This window comes from Oncorhynchus mykiss, chromosome 30 (genome assembly GCF_013265735.2).
Source record: "Oncorhynchus mykiss isolate Arlee chromosome 30, USDA_OmykA_1.1, whole genome shotgun sequence".
NCBI classification, from domain to species: Eukaryota; Metazoa; Chordata; class Actinopteri; order Salmoniformes; family Salmonidae; genus Oncorhynchus; species Oncorhynchus mykiss.
In genome coordinates this window covers 6,822,162-6,835,841 of record NC_050570.1, presented here as the reverse complement: position 1 = coordinate 6,835,841, position 13,680 = coordinate 6,822,162, and the positions used below count along the sequence as shown (strand labels likewise).

Sequence of the window (13,680 nt, the reverse complement as noted above, 5' to 3'; positions counted from 1 at the left end):
CTAACCAAGAAGACTCAAGGCTGTAATCGCTGCCAAAGGTGCTTCAACAAAGTACTGAATAAAGGGTCTGTTTATTAGTTACTTATGTAAATGGAATATTTCCGTTTTATTTGTAATATGAGTGAAAATGTCTAAATCTGTTTTTGCTTGTGAGGTATTGTGTGTAAATTAACAGGGGGAAACATTTTAATCAGTATTAGAATAAGGCTGTAACCTATAAAAATGTGGAAAAGGTCAAGGGGTCTGAATACTTTCCCGAAGGTACTGTATGTCAATATTTTTCTAATCGAGCATGAAAGATTTATTAAAATATATATATATACAGAATGTACTATGAAATATAGTATGTCAGATTTAATGGGGGACTAGAGGTGATAATCGGGGTTATGTTTTATTGGACGTGTTCCTGCATTTGATCTCCCCCTCCTAAACCAATACGTTATGCTACTTTTCTTGCTGATCTATTATTTAGTACGGTTACATGCACACGATAATACCATTTATTGTGAATAGTCAGATTTAATATAAATAGTTTGATTTGAAATATTGACAATGCATTGCAAGAAAAAATATTTTTAACCTAATAATCCTGTTTACATGGGCGGCAGGGTAGCCTAGTGGTTAGAGTGTAGAGGTGGCAGGGTAGCCTAGTGGTTAGAGTGTAGAGGTGTCAGGTAGCCTAGTGGTTAGAGTGGAGGGGCGGCAGGGTAGCCTAGTGGTTAGAGGGTAGAGGTGTCAGGTAGCCTAGTGGTTAGAGGGTAGAGGTGTCAGGTAGCCTAGTGGTTAGAGTGTAGAGGTGTCAGGTAGCCTAGTGGTTAGAGTGTAGGGGCGGCAGGGTAGCCTAGTGGTTAGAGTGTAGAGGTGGCAGGTAGCCTAGTGGTTAGAGGGTGGCAGGTAGCCTAGTGGTTAGAGTGTAGGGGCGGCAGGGTAGCCTAGTGGTTAGAGTGTAGAGGTGGCAGGGTAGCCTAGTGGTTAGAGTGTAGGGGCGGCAGGGTAGCCTAGTGGTTAGAGTGTAGAGGTGGCAGGGTAGCCTAGTGGTTAGAGCGTTGGACTAGTAACCGGAAGGTTGCTAGTTCAAATCCCCCGAGCTGACAAGGTACAAATCTGTCGTTCTGCCCCTGAACAGGCCTAGTGGTTAGAGCGTTGGACTAGTAACCGGAAGGTTGCTAGTTCAAATCCCCCGAGCTGACAAGGTACAAATCTGTCGTTCTGCCCCTGAACAGGCAGTTAACCCACTGTTCCTAGGCTGTCATTGTAAATAAGAATTTGTTCTTAACTGACTTGCCTGGTTAAATAAAGGTAAAAAAATAAAATAAAACATGGACACACCTGAAATCAAACTACCTTATGGGACACATTGATAAATGTAGAAAATCGCCGATCTAAATAACCGTTCTAGCACAGCGACCATGTTCTTTTTTTGGGGGGAAGCGGATTTGATTCTGAGTTTGGACGGATAAAGGTATGTGAACTACTTCTAAGATCCATACTTTCAGTTTTTTTCCCCCCAAACCCACTTCACTCGCCCGTGAGCGGGGAGGCTTGCGCTGCTGATGTGAACACCATGCGGTAGATGAAATAACCCCCTCCCAACACCTACGAAGCTGTTTTACATGTCCTAATCATTTGAAAGATTACTCAGAAAACCAGGTCTTTTTAATCCGTGTGTGTTTACGTCCGATTATGACCGTTCGCAGATAAGCAGAGTAACCTGTTTACACGACTAAATGGCAAATGCTCTGCCTTAATCGGTTTTATATGGAATTATTCGTGTCTCCCCCCCCCCCCCCCCCCCCCCCCCCCCCCCCCCCTGTGAAGATGGACAGGTCCTGGACTCAGAGGCTGGAGGCAGCTGTAGCAGACGCCAGAGGACCGAGACCCACAGATACCCAGGAGTCTCAGACGGACCTAATTGAGGAGGGGAAGGCCTGTCGGACACCTAGCCCTGAGAGGACCGAGGCTGCTCCAGGCTGCACTATGGAGGAGCTGGACACCAGGTATTTTACACATTCTGTTGAAATGATTGTGATTATTGTAGGATTTATTTTCTTCATGACAATCTATGGTTGTAAATTGTGTACAAATCAGTTTGATTGATTGACTTGCTTGACTCAAGCCCTTGGCTCCAATGAGAAGCATAGGATGTATATGACTGTGAACAACCAATAACAACTACTACTACTACTACTACTACTACTACTACTACTACTACTACTACTACCACTACTAATACCACTACCACTACTACTACTACCACTACTACTACTACCACTACCACCACTACTACTACTGCTACCACAGGCTCCGGGAACAGAGGCTCCAGCTGCAGCGAGAGGCAGACACGGCACGACGCAGAGCAGTGGAGGATGCTGGGAAACGAATCCAGAAAGAACTACAGGAGAAACACTTGGAGGACATGTCCAAACAGGTCAGGGGGAGGGACCCTTCAACACTTCTATCTGAGTTCTATGTTTTCATCTTTTAGTTATACGGGTGATCACATCGCCATGTTTTTTGCATGCGAGACCTATCCACTTGTGAGGTGTGTTCATGGGAAATCAAATGCCTGTGCCGTGGCTTTTCTGGGTCAGTGGTGTTGATGGTGCTTCTTGAGTGATCCCTGGTTGGAGCCTGGGACAGGGAGGGAGGGATCTACTCTGTAACATTGGAGCCCAGGTCGGGACAGAGGGGAGGGATCTACTCTGTAACATTGGAGCCCAGGTCGGGACAGGGAGGGAGGGATCTACTCTGTAACATTGGGGCCCAGGTCGGGACAGGGAGGGAGGGATCTACTCTGTAACATTGGAGCCCAGAACGGGACCTACTCTGTAACATTGGAGCCCAGGTCGGGACCTACTCTGTAACATTGGAGCCCAGGTCGGGACAGAGGGGAGGGATCTACTCTGTAACATTGGAGCCCAGGTCGGGACAGAGGGGAGGGACATTGGCCCTAACTGACTATAACAGAGTTGGCTCCATATTAATCGAGCGTCTCAGGGAAGTAGCGCTGCAGCGTAATCATTAGTCCAAGACCTTTTGCTTTGGAAACCGTTAACTCCAAACTGAAAACCAAGTTTCTATCGGACACATTCAGGTACGCTATAGATACAAAATGACGTGGACACCCCTTCAAATTAATGGATTTGGCTATTTCAGCCACACCCGTTGATGACAGATGTGTAAAATCAAGCGCACAGCCATGCAATCACCATAGACAAACATTGGCAGTAGAATGGCCTCACTGAAGAGCTCAGTGACTTTCAACGTGGCACCGTCGTAGGATGTCAGTTTTGTTAAATATCTGCCCTGGTAGAGCTGTCCCGGTCAACTGTAAGTGCTGCTATTGTGAAGTGGAAACGTCTAGGAGCAACAACGGCTCAGCCGTGAAGTGGTAGGCCACACGAGCTCACAGAACCAGATCTCTGAGTGCTGAAGCACGCAGCGCGTAAAAAATGATCTGTCCTCGGTTACAACACACACTACTGAGTTCTAAACTGCCTCTGGAAGCAACGTCAATACAAGAACTGTTCGTCACCATTGGACTCTGGACCAGAGGAAACGCGTCCTCTGGAGTGATGAATCACCCATCTGGCAGTCCGACGGGCAAATCTGTGTTTGGTGGAAGCCCATAGTGCGCTACTTTCCTGAATGCGTAGTGCCAACTGAAAAGTTTGGTGGAGGAGGAATAATGGTCTGGGAGGACAGCTAGCTTCCGTCCTCCTCTGGGTACATTGACTTCAATACAAAACCTAGGAGGCTCATGGTTCTCACCCCCTTCCATAGACTTACACAGTAAAAACATTCAGAAAGTATTCAGACCCCTTTACTTTTTTCCTCATTTTGTTACGTTACAGCCTTATTCTAAAATGAAGAATGATGAGTTGACTTATAGTTCCTAATAAATTTAAACCCGGTGTTGGCAACATTACTTCTGATCCAGAAGGTGGCAATGTAATCCCTCCCAATATGACTTGACTGACCAGTTAGTTAACTGACTACTTTTTAGCTCCTAATGATTTTAAGCAAGAGTGTTGGGGGCAGTTTTTCATGGTTGGGGCCCTTCAGTTCCAGTGAAGAGGAATGTTAATGTTACAGCATACAGGGACATTCTAGACGATTCTGTGCCTCCAACTTTGTGTCAACAGTTTGGGGAAGGCCCTTTCCTGTTTCAGCATGACAATGGCCTCGTGCACAAAGTGAGGTCCATACAGAAATGGTTTGTCGATCGATGTGGAAGAACTTGACTGGCCTGCACAGAGCCCTGACTTTAACCCCATCGAACACCTTTGGGATGAATTGGAACGCCGACTGCGAGCCAGGCCTAGTCGTCCAAAATCAGTGCCCGACCTCACTAATGTTCATGTGGCTGAATGGAAGCAAGTCCCACATCTAGTGGAAAGCCTTCCCAGAAGAGTGGAGGCTGTTATAACAGCAAAGGCGGGACCAACTCCATATTAACGCCCACGATTTTGGAATGAGATGTTCGACGAGCAGGTGTCCACATACACTACATGAACAAAAGTATGTCCCTCCCTGTTTGCTTCGTTTTTGGTTCCTAGTGAATACACACCCCCTGATCTTGGATCAGATCCCTCCTGTCCATGTCGTCTTATTCATTCTCATCTAAAAGGCAAAACTGATCCTAAAATCAGCACTCCTCTACTCTTAAGACGCTTCGTGAATGTCTCTCTGATTTGTCCCCTACAGGTTGAAGGAGCGATAAGCAGAGCCTACAGCCGCTGGCTCCAGGATCTCCCCACTCTGCCGGAGTATAAGGCAGCGCTCCAGAGAGAACGAGAGAAGTGGGAGAAAGAACAGGAGAAACATGTTCAACAACGGGTACAACTGACCGTCACTGTTTCACTGTGTTTTTCTGTGTTTCTTGTCTGAATCAGTTTGAATGTTGCTTATATTGGAGAGACTATTCATCTTTTATCGCTAAGTTATACAGTATTTAACATCATCCCTGGATAAAATACATATCATCTTTGTCGCTAAGTTATACAGTATTTAACATCACCCCTGGATAAAATACATATCATCTTTTATCGCTAAGTTATACAGTATTTAACATCACCCCTGGATAAAATACATATCATATTTGTCGCTAAGTTATACAGTATTTAACATCATCCCTGGATAAAATACATATCATCTTTGTCGCTAAGTTATACAGTATTTAACATCACCCCTGGATAAAATACATATCATCTTTGTCGCTAAGTTATACAGTATTTAACATCACCCCTGGATAAAATACATATCATCTTTGTCGCTAAGTTATACAGTATTTAACATCATCCCTGGATAAAATACATATCATCTTTGTCGCTAAGTTATACAGTATTTAACATCTAAACAATGAATGAATTGAAAGATTAGCGGTGAAATGGTCCTTTTAACTAACTTAATCCCAGTAGTCAGATGGTAACATCTGCTTCACTCCAAAGCATCTTGTAGTTCTAGTTTCTCTCTGATTGTATCAGGTGTCCCTAGCCCTGAGGGAAGCAGAGGAGAGGCTGAGGAGTTCGGAAGAGGACGAGCAGGGAGGAGCAGGAGGAGACCAGAGGGTTGAGGAGCTCCAAGAGGAGGTGCGGCGTTGGAGGCAGCTGGAGGAGGACCTGAAGACCGAGGTGGAGGAGGTGGCACATCTGCAGAGCCAGGTGGATGATCTGCAAAGTCAGCTTGACCATGAGAGGGAGGAGAAGGCTGCCCTGCTGAAAGCCGAGCTACTTGCAGCCAGAGCCTCCTGGAACAGAGAGAAACAGCAGGAGATCTCCTCCCTGCAGGCCTTCCAGGAGGAGAAGCTGAAACAGGCGCAGAAGGATGTGCGGGAGGCGGCGAATGGGGAGGCGGAGCGCCAGAAGAAAGAGCTCCTTTTGCAGACGGAGGCTGAGCTGCAACAGGCTCTGAGGGACCGAGAGGAGGACTGGAAGAGGCAGGAGGATAGGAGGGGCAAGGAGGAGAGGAGGCAGGGAAGAGCGGAGGAACGTGAGGAGGTGCTCCGGGAGCTTAAAGCTGGGCTGAAGGAGGTGCAGTCTGTGCTCCTCAGAGGAGGAGCCTACAAAGAGAAGGAGAACGGAGGAGAGGTGGAGGGGAGGGGGAGAGCCAGCGGGAACGTCAGAGAACTCCTCATGTCTACCTGTAAAGACCTCCTCTTTAAAGCTGTTGCCCAGGCCAAGAAGGAGTTGAAGAAGGTGGCTGTCTCTCTCTTTCTCCTTCTCTTTTCCCTTCGCTCTCTCTCTCACATTCTACCGACAGTGTGATAACTAGTATCATTAGACTTTAGAGCCGTGACATGGAAGCAGGGGTTCTGTATTGTGTAAGACATCGATAGTTTAATCTCGAGGTGACTCTCTGACCCGGGTCTGACTAATACTAATTCCATGTTGTTCTACAGATCAGTGAGGAGAGGCTTGGCCGGGTGCTGAAGGAAACTCAGGAGCGTCATGAGAAAGAACTCAAACAGATTCATAGTATGTTTCTTCTCAAGTCTTCTCTATTCACCGATGTACTGTGAATGGAATGTGGCAGACACTGTTATCCACAGAAACACACTGTTATCCACAGAAACACACTGTTATCCACAGAAACCCACTGTTATCCACAGAAACACACTGAAACCCACTGTTATCCATAGAAACCCACTGTTATCCACAGAAACCCACTGTAACCCACTGTTATCCACAGAAACCCACTGTAGCCCACTGTTATCCACAGAAACCCACTGTTATCCACAGAAACCCACTGTTATCCACAGAAATATCCACAGAAACCCACTGTTATCCACAGAAACCCACTGTTATCCACAGAAACCCACTGTTATCCACAGAAACCCACTGTTATCCACAGAAACCCACAGAAACCCACTGTTATCCACAGAAACCCACTGTTATCCACAGAAACCCACTGTTATCCACAGAAACCCACTGTAACCCACTGTTATCCACAGAAACCCACTGTAACCCACTGTTATCCACAGAAACCCACTGTAAACCCACTGTTATCCTCAGAAACCCACTGTTATCCACAGAAACCCACAGAAACCCACTGTTATCCTCAGAAACCCACTGTTATCCTCAGAAACCCACTGTTATCCTCAGAAACCCACTGTTATCCTCAGAAACCCACTGTAACCCACTGTTATCCACAGAAACCCACTGTTATCCTCTGAAACCCACAGAAACCCACTGTTATCCACAGAAACCTACAGTACAGTGTGTATATGATTCCATGTGGAATTGAACTCCAAATTTGAGTGAGAGAGAAAAAACATTTAAAAGTCAGATTTTAATATGTTGTTCTTCCACTTATTCAGGCTCCACTGCTCAGAAGACGGAAGAGGGTGGTTGTGGGAAGCGGTGTGCTGAGACCGTGTCCGAGCTGCAGAAGAGGAGTCGGGACCTCCAGAGGCATCTCGAGAAGGCCTGCAGACAGCTACAGATGACCGTCAAAGACCACAAGGCCTCAATGCAGTGCCTCAAAGGTAACAAACTCCCCGTTGAATCCCAAATCAACCCTTGGCCCCTATTCCTTAGGCCAGTGGTTCTTCATCCTGGACTTGGGGAATTAAAGGGGGTGTAAATTTTTTGTTTTTTGCCCTAGCGCTACACAGCTGATTCAAATGATCAACTTATTATCAACTTTTGATTATTTGAATCAGCTCTGTAGGGCTATGGGTAAAAACCGAAAGGTGTACCCCTAGAGGGCCCCAGGACCAAGTTTGGGAAACGCTGCCTTGGGTATTTAGGAGGCGTCTACAGATCTAACAGGACTCGATAGGTGTACACTATTTGGGAAATCTTTCACCTAGCCTGTCAAAAGAGAAAAGGAGAAATATGACCATATTGCTTACGTCATTCAGATCTGAAAGAATTGGTTAGACGTGCCCAGGTTGTAGGAGCCAGGGTTGTAAAAACTACCAGAATGGCCATGACGGTCATTCTGAACTTTTTGGATATTTCCATTGATATTCCATAATAAATTGGCTAAATTAATGCATTTATTATGTTAAAATAGATCCTAAGAAATCTCTGGAAACCAAATGTGTATTCTAATCAGTCAGAAAATGTATTGATTTGATCCAGAAGCACATAGACTGTAACTGTTAAAATAAGACGGTAGTGTATTTTTCGGGCTGTAAGACAACAGATGCTCTTACTAAACTATATTGAAATGAATAATAATAATAATATTAGTTGTGGTCTAACGACGACATTTAAATTGACACTAGTGTGATGGGAGACAATCTAATCGAATTGAGAATGAAGACACTGATAAACAAAGATGGGAATGGCGCTAAGCTAACAGCACTTTATCCATATCGTCCTACAGAGGTCCATGCAGGCCAGACGTTGTCATTGCTATACCCTATCTGAAGGAGCCGATTCCAAGGTTTCTAATGAACCTGTTTTTTGTTGTTGTTGTTTTTTAACCAAAAACAACTCTACAAATTGCTTGGATGGTCTCTGTCAAATATCCCATTGTTAAAGTACCCGAGTCTGTATTGGCGACAATCGGCAATAGCCATTAGGGGGAAAAAATATCCTTTCCATTTTGTTCTGTTATGTTATAGTCTTACTGTAAAATATATATGCGTTTTACTGTGGTAGGGCAGGGGTATATAGGCCTGTGTTGACTACTAAATCAATGAGTTCATTTCATTAGCATGGAGCAGCCATAGTCGCTGATATTAAGCACAGATGAATACAACCAAAACATGTTTTTCAGGTTATTTTTAAATAAGTTGTATTGTTTTAATGTTTTTTATGACCTTCCTAAACAAAATATTAATGGATTTCTACGTGGTTGTGTATTTTTTTTTTATGGATTTATTAGACTGGCGGCTATTTGTACTCGTTCGAGGCCCGGCTATTCTACATATTTAGAAAAAGCCCGGGACGGGTGGGTTCAATGTTTTTATTGAAATTAAGTTATTGACGGTTCTAGTGGTTCTAGTTTTGGCAGTTCTAGTGTTGAGGCTCACAAAAAGGATTGCATCAAATGATAAATTGATCATCGATTGCCTGAGTGTGAGTCTAATTCCGTGTCTTTCCTTGCCCCCCCCCCCTTCCCACACACACCTCCCTCCCTCCCTCCCTCTATTTGTAGTTGAGCACGAGGTGGCCCTACGGAAAGAAAAAGAGGACAACCTGCAGAAACTTGAAGAATTGAAAAGCTCTGCAGCCAAAGAATCCCCTGGGTACGTAAACAATATTTATAGATTTTTTTGACTCATCCATATTGAATATCTCTAGTCGGATGCGAAGTCACTGGTAACCAAATGAATGTTCTAAATGAATAACTGTTCACCGCAGGGGTACAGACATGGAGCAGAGTCTCCATGCTGGCCTTGAAGAGATGAGGGAGCAGTACATGAAGGCTGTTGAGAAAATCAGAGGTGAGTGAAATAAACGTACTACTTTTAGCTACAAAAGGCTGGAAAGAAACCCACCACCAGTTGAAGTGGGAATGGTCTTAGACAATGGTCATGCTGCAGGCCTCTCATTATGTACCATGATGTTTCATTTGACCAGGTGACATGCTACAGGTGTCTCCTTATGTACCATGATGTTTCATTTGACCAGGTGACATGCTACAGGTGTCTCCTTATGTACCATGATGTTTCATTTGACCAGGTGACATGCTACAGGTGTCTCATTATGTACCATGATGTTTCATTCTCTAGGTGACATGCTACGCTACCTCAAGGAGAGTAAGGAGCGAGCAGCGGAGATGATCCGTGTCGAGGTGCTGAGAGAGAGGCAGGACACAGCCAGGAAGATGAGACGCTACTACCTCACCTGTCTACAGGAACTCCTAGAGGACGGGGGGCAGGCCACCGGGTATGCTGCATACACCTGTCCAATCCTCTCAGATCTCTACTGGTGCCCAGGGGGTAGCGGTGGATTTGGGATTAAAGGTTATATTAAGGCTACGTGTATCCTCCCTTTCCTTCCTCTTCAGGGCTGAGAAGAAAATAATTAATGCTGCGAGTAAGCTGGCAGCCATGGCCAAAGTGTTGGAGACCCCTACCAAGAGGAAAACGGGAAAGAGCCACAGCTTACCGGGTAAGACCTTGTTGATTTTAATATAAGATGAAAGTAAACAGGGTACAGGATCATCAAATGGAATCGTTCTTCTAGGGAGTTTGTGACAACTGTTGATGTAAAAAAAAATATATATATATATAGATATCTATCTATCTATCTATCTATATATAAAAAAAAGATTGATTGTTCCAAATGATCTCTTGTATCAACAGGCTCGTCATCAAAGACAGAGGCCGCTACTGACAACCATCCAGGCAACGCGTCAGGTTCTCCTAATAAAACCCCATGTCCAGCTAGCCACTTCCCTGAGATCACCATGTCCAGTGGTGACGAGGGGAGGATCCTGAAGGCCAAGAGGTCCTCTGAGCCTGACTCCAAAACCACGTCAGCTGCAGCCAACACCACCTGGAATACTAGGCCTGTGAGTAAACCCACCCACCTGAACCTCCTGACCAATGGAAAGGAGAAAGGAGCCCCTGCAAACTTGCTTAGGAAACCCCATGTCTCTCCGGGACTCTTCCTCTCACTTCCTCCTCACAAATCCTCTCATCAAATTGGTCAAACCTCCCTCGACTGTTACCGCGGTGATTTTACTAACGTTACTCTGAGGACCCAGACCAGCAGGGAGCTGTACCTGCAGGGGGCGGAGTCGGGGAGATCAGACGATGACAACTTCCTGTGTCACCGTAGTAACACTAAACCCTTCCTGGTCCAGGAGGAGCTTCCCGTTAGAGATGAAGGAGGATCGAGTGATTGGAGTTTGTCCAGTAATGGGTCCCAAGATGGCCGCCACGTCCCCGCAGTTTCCTCTCACCCAGGCGGAAAAATGGAAACTGTGAAACCGTTCCCTTTGCGTGGACCTTCTTCAGCTGATGACCACACCACTGACAACTCTGACGTGACAGTTTACAAAGACTTTGTCCATGTTCAGTCTTGCGCCAAAGCCTCGACTTTCCCCAGTGTCCCGCCTCAGACCAAAGCTTTAACTCAGTCTGTCCCCAGTATGAAGACTGGTAGTAGTAGATCAAGCTACAGAGAGCCTGTCCCTGGCTCTGAGGGGGACTGGCAGAATCAGAACCAGTTCCAGAACCGGCTGTGTTCTAAGAGTCTGTTCTCTGAGCTGAAGCGGAGTCAACAGCAGGACGGTGGTTTTGACGGTCCATTCTCTCATCGACAATAAGAGCGAACAGTCCAAAGACTCTGCATGACACTGTTCTTAGAAATGGAGGAAATGGAGCTAGTGGAGATTTCAGTGAGTCTTGAATTTTAGTATTTTGGTTCAGTTTTACATTAATATTTGAGTCATTTAGCAGACGCTCTGATCCAGAGTGACTTTTACAGGAGAAGTTAGGTTTAAGTGACTCGCTCAAAAGCACATCGGCAGATTTTTCACCTCGTCGGCTCGGCGATTCGAACGGTCTTAACCGCTAGGCTACCAACCGCCCCACGTGATATGATGTGGGAAATGACTGAGGTCATCATTACGTCGGGGTCATCGTTACGTCGGGGTCATCGTTACGCCGGGGCCATCGTTACGCCGGGGTCATCATTACGCCGGGGTCATCATTAGGGTCATCATTACGGCGCAGCCATCATTACGCCGCGGTAATTCTAAATTGCCACAAACGTGTACAAGTAAACCTCGTGTTCATGTGTGTTAGGACCAATAGCTGTCTTAGGTTGTGGTGTGCAGTGAATGTGCCTTCCAGAACGGATGAATACGTAGTAGGATACAAGCCTTGTGTGATCTGGCTTCGTTCTAGTCAATGATTTCCACGTTTCTAAAATGTTACACTTCTTCTGTCTGTGTGTCCTGTGTTCTTTTAATGGATTTTTATCTGTACTGAAGGATTTTTTTTATTTTTGTTTTTCTAAATTAAACTATTTTTTATATCAAGGTTGTGAGATATGCTGAGCATGTAACAAAATACAGTTCTTTATAATATAAATGATGTTGCTTTAATGTAATTTATAATAACTTTTCGTTTAGATCTTACTGATGTGGACTGTAATAAAAAGGGTTCTATTAACTCGTCAACAGTTCAAAGTCTCTATTTCCCAGAAAAACATGCCAATGAAAAAGACATATTGCACATCCTAGTGTCTTCGACATTCCACCTCCCACGGGGGGGGGGGGGGGAGTACAGGTGTGCCTTGTTAAAAGTTCATTTGTGGAATTTCTTTCCTTAATGCTTTTGAGCCAATCAGTTGTGTTTGTGATAAAGTAGGGGGGGGGTGTTTATACAGAAGACAGCCCTATTTGGTAAAAGACCAAGTCCATATTATGGCAAGAACAGCTCAAATAAGCAAAGAGAAATGACAGTCCATCATTACTGTAAGACATGGAGGTCAGTCAATGCCGAACATTTCAAGAACTTCTAAAGTTTCTAAACCATCAAGCACTATGATGAAACTGGCTCTCATGAGGACCACCACAGGAAAGGAAGACCCAGAGTTACCTCTGCTGTGATGAAACTGGCTCTCATGAGGACCACCACAGGAAAGGAAGACCCAGAGTTACCTCTGCTGTGATGAAACTGGCTCTCATGAGGACCACCACAGGAAAGGAAGACCCAGAGTTAAAATCAAATCAAATCAAATGTTATTTGTCACATACACATGGTTAGCAGATGTTAATGCGAGTGTAGCGAAATGCTTGTGCTTCTAGTTCCGACGATGCAGTAATAACCAACAAGTAATCTAACTAACAATTCCAAAACTACTGTCTTGTACACAGTGTAAGGGGATAAAGAATATGTACATAAGGATATATGAATGAGTGATGGTACAGAGCAGCATAGGCAAGATACAGTAGATGGTATCGAGTACAGTATATACATATGAGATGAGAATGTAAACAAAGTGGCATAGTTAAAATGGCTAGTGATACATGTATTACGTAAGGATACAGTCGATGATATAGAGTACAGTATATACCTATGCATATGAGATGAATAATGTAGGGTAAGTAACATTATATAAGGTAGCATTGTTTAAAGTGGCTAGTGATATATTTACATCATTTCCCATCAATTCCCATTATTAAAGTGGCTGGAGTTGAGTCAGTGTCAGTGTGCTGGCTGCAGCCACTCAATGTTAGTGTTGGCTGCAGCCACTCAATGTTAGTGGTGGCTGTTTAACAGTCTGATGGCCTTGAGATAGAAGCTGTTTTTCAGTCTCTCGGTCCCAGCTTTAATGCACCTGTACTGACCTCGCCTTCTGGATGATAGCGGGGTGAACAGGCAGTGGCTCGGGTGGTTGATGTCCTTGATGATCTTTATGGCCTTCCTGTGACATCGGGTGGTGTAGGTGTCCTGGAGGGCAGGTAGTTTGCCCCCGGTGATGCGTTGTGCAGACCTCACTACCCTCTGGAGAGCCTTACGGTTGAGGGCGGAGCAGTTGCCGTACCAGGCGGTGATACAGCCCGCCAGGATTCTCTTGATTGTGCATCTGTAGAAGTTTGAGTGCTTTTGGTGACAAGCCTAATTTCTTCAGCCTCCTGAGGTTGAAGAGGCGCTGCTGCGCCTTCTTCACAATGCTGTCTGTGTGAGTGGAACAATTCAGTTTGTCTGTGATGTGTATGCCGAGGAACTTAAAACTTGCTACCCTCTCCACTACTGTTCCATCG

The 13,680-nt window shown here is 45.1% G+C and overlaps 1 protein-coding gene across 7 annotated transcripts in view; it reads left to right on the top strand.

The window, feature by feature from the left end:
* LOC110521221 (centrosomal protein of 152 kDa) overlaps positions 1-12,090 on the top strand; it is a 38,299-nt gene extending 26,209 nt beyond the window's left edge. For 6 of the 7 annotated variants that reach the window (XM_036968969.1, XM_036968972.1, XM_036968967.1 and 3 more), the window contains 11 exons: positions 1,819-1,997; positions 2,302-2,428; positions 4,708-4,839; positions 5,487-6,197; positions 6,401-6,476; positions 7,319-7,486; positions 9,112-9,202; positions 9,318-9,400; positions 9,689-9,845; positions 9,967-10,070; positions 10,265-12,090. In XM_036968969.1, the coding sequence (XP_036824864.1) occupies positions 1,819-1,997; positions 2,302-2,428; positions 4,708-4,839; positions 5,487-6,197; positions 6,401-6,476; positions 7,319-7,486; positions 9,112-9,202; positions 9,318-9,400; positions 9,689-9,845; positions 9,967-10,070; positions 10,265-11,232 (2,796 nt within the window). In that variant the 3' untranslated portion in view covers positions 11,233-12,090. Of the gene's footprint in view, positions 1-1,818; positions 1,998-2,301; positions 2,429-4,707; positions 4,840-5,486; positions 6,198-6,400; positions 6,477-7,318; positions 7,487-9,111; positions 9,203-9,317; positions 9,401-9,536; positions 9,587-9,688; positions 9,846-9,966; positions 10,071-10,264 lie in introns of those variants that run through there. The other variant, XM_036968973.1, reaches the window with a different exon arrangement.
* The last annotated feature ends 1,590 nt before the right edge of the window (positions 12,091-13,680 follow it).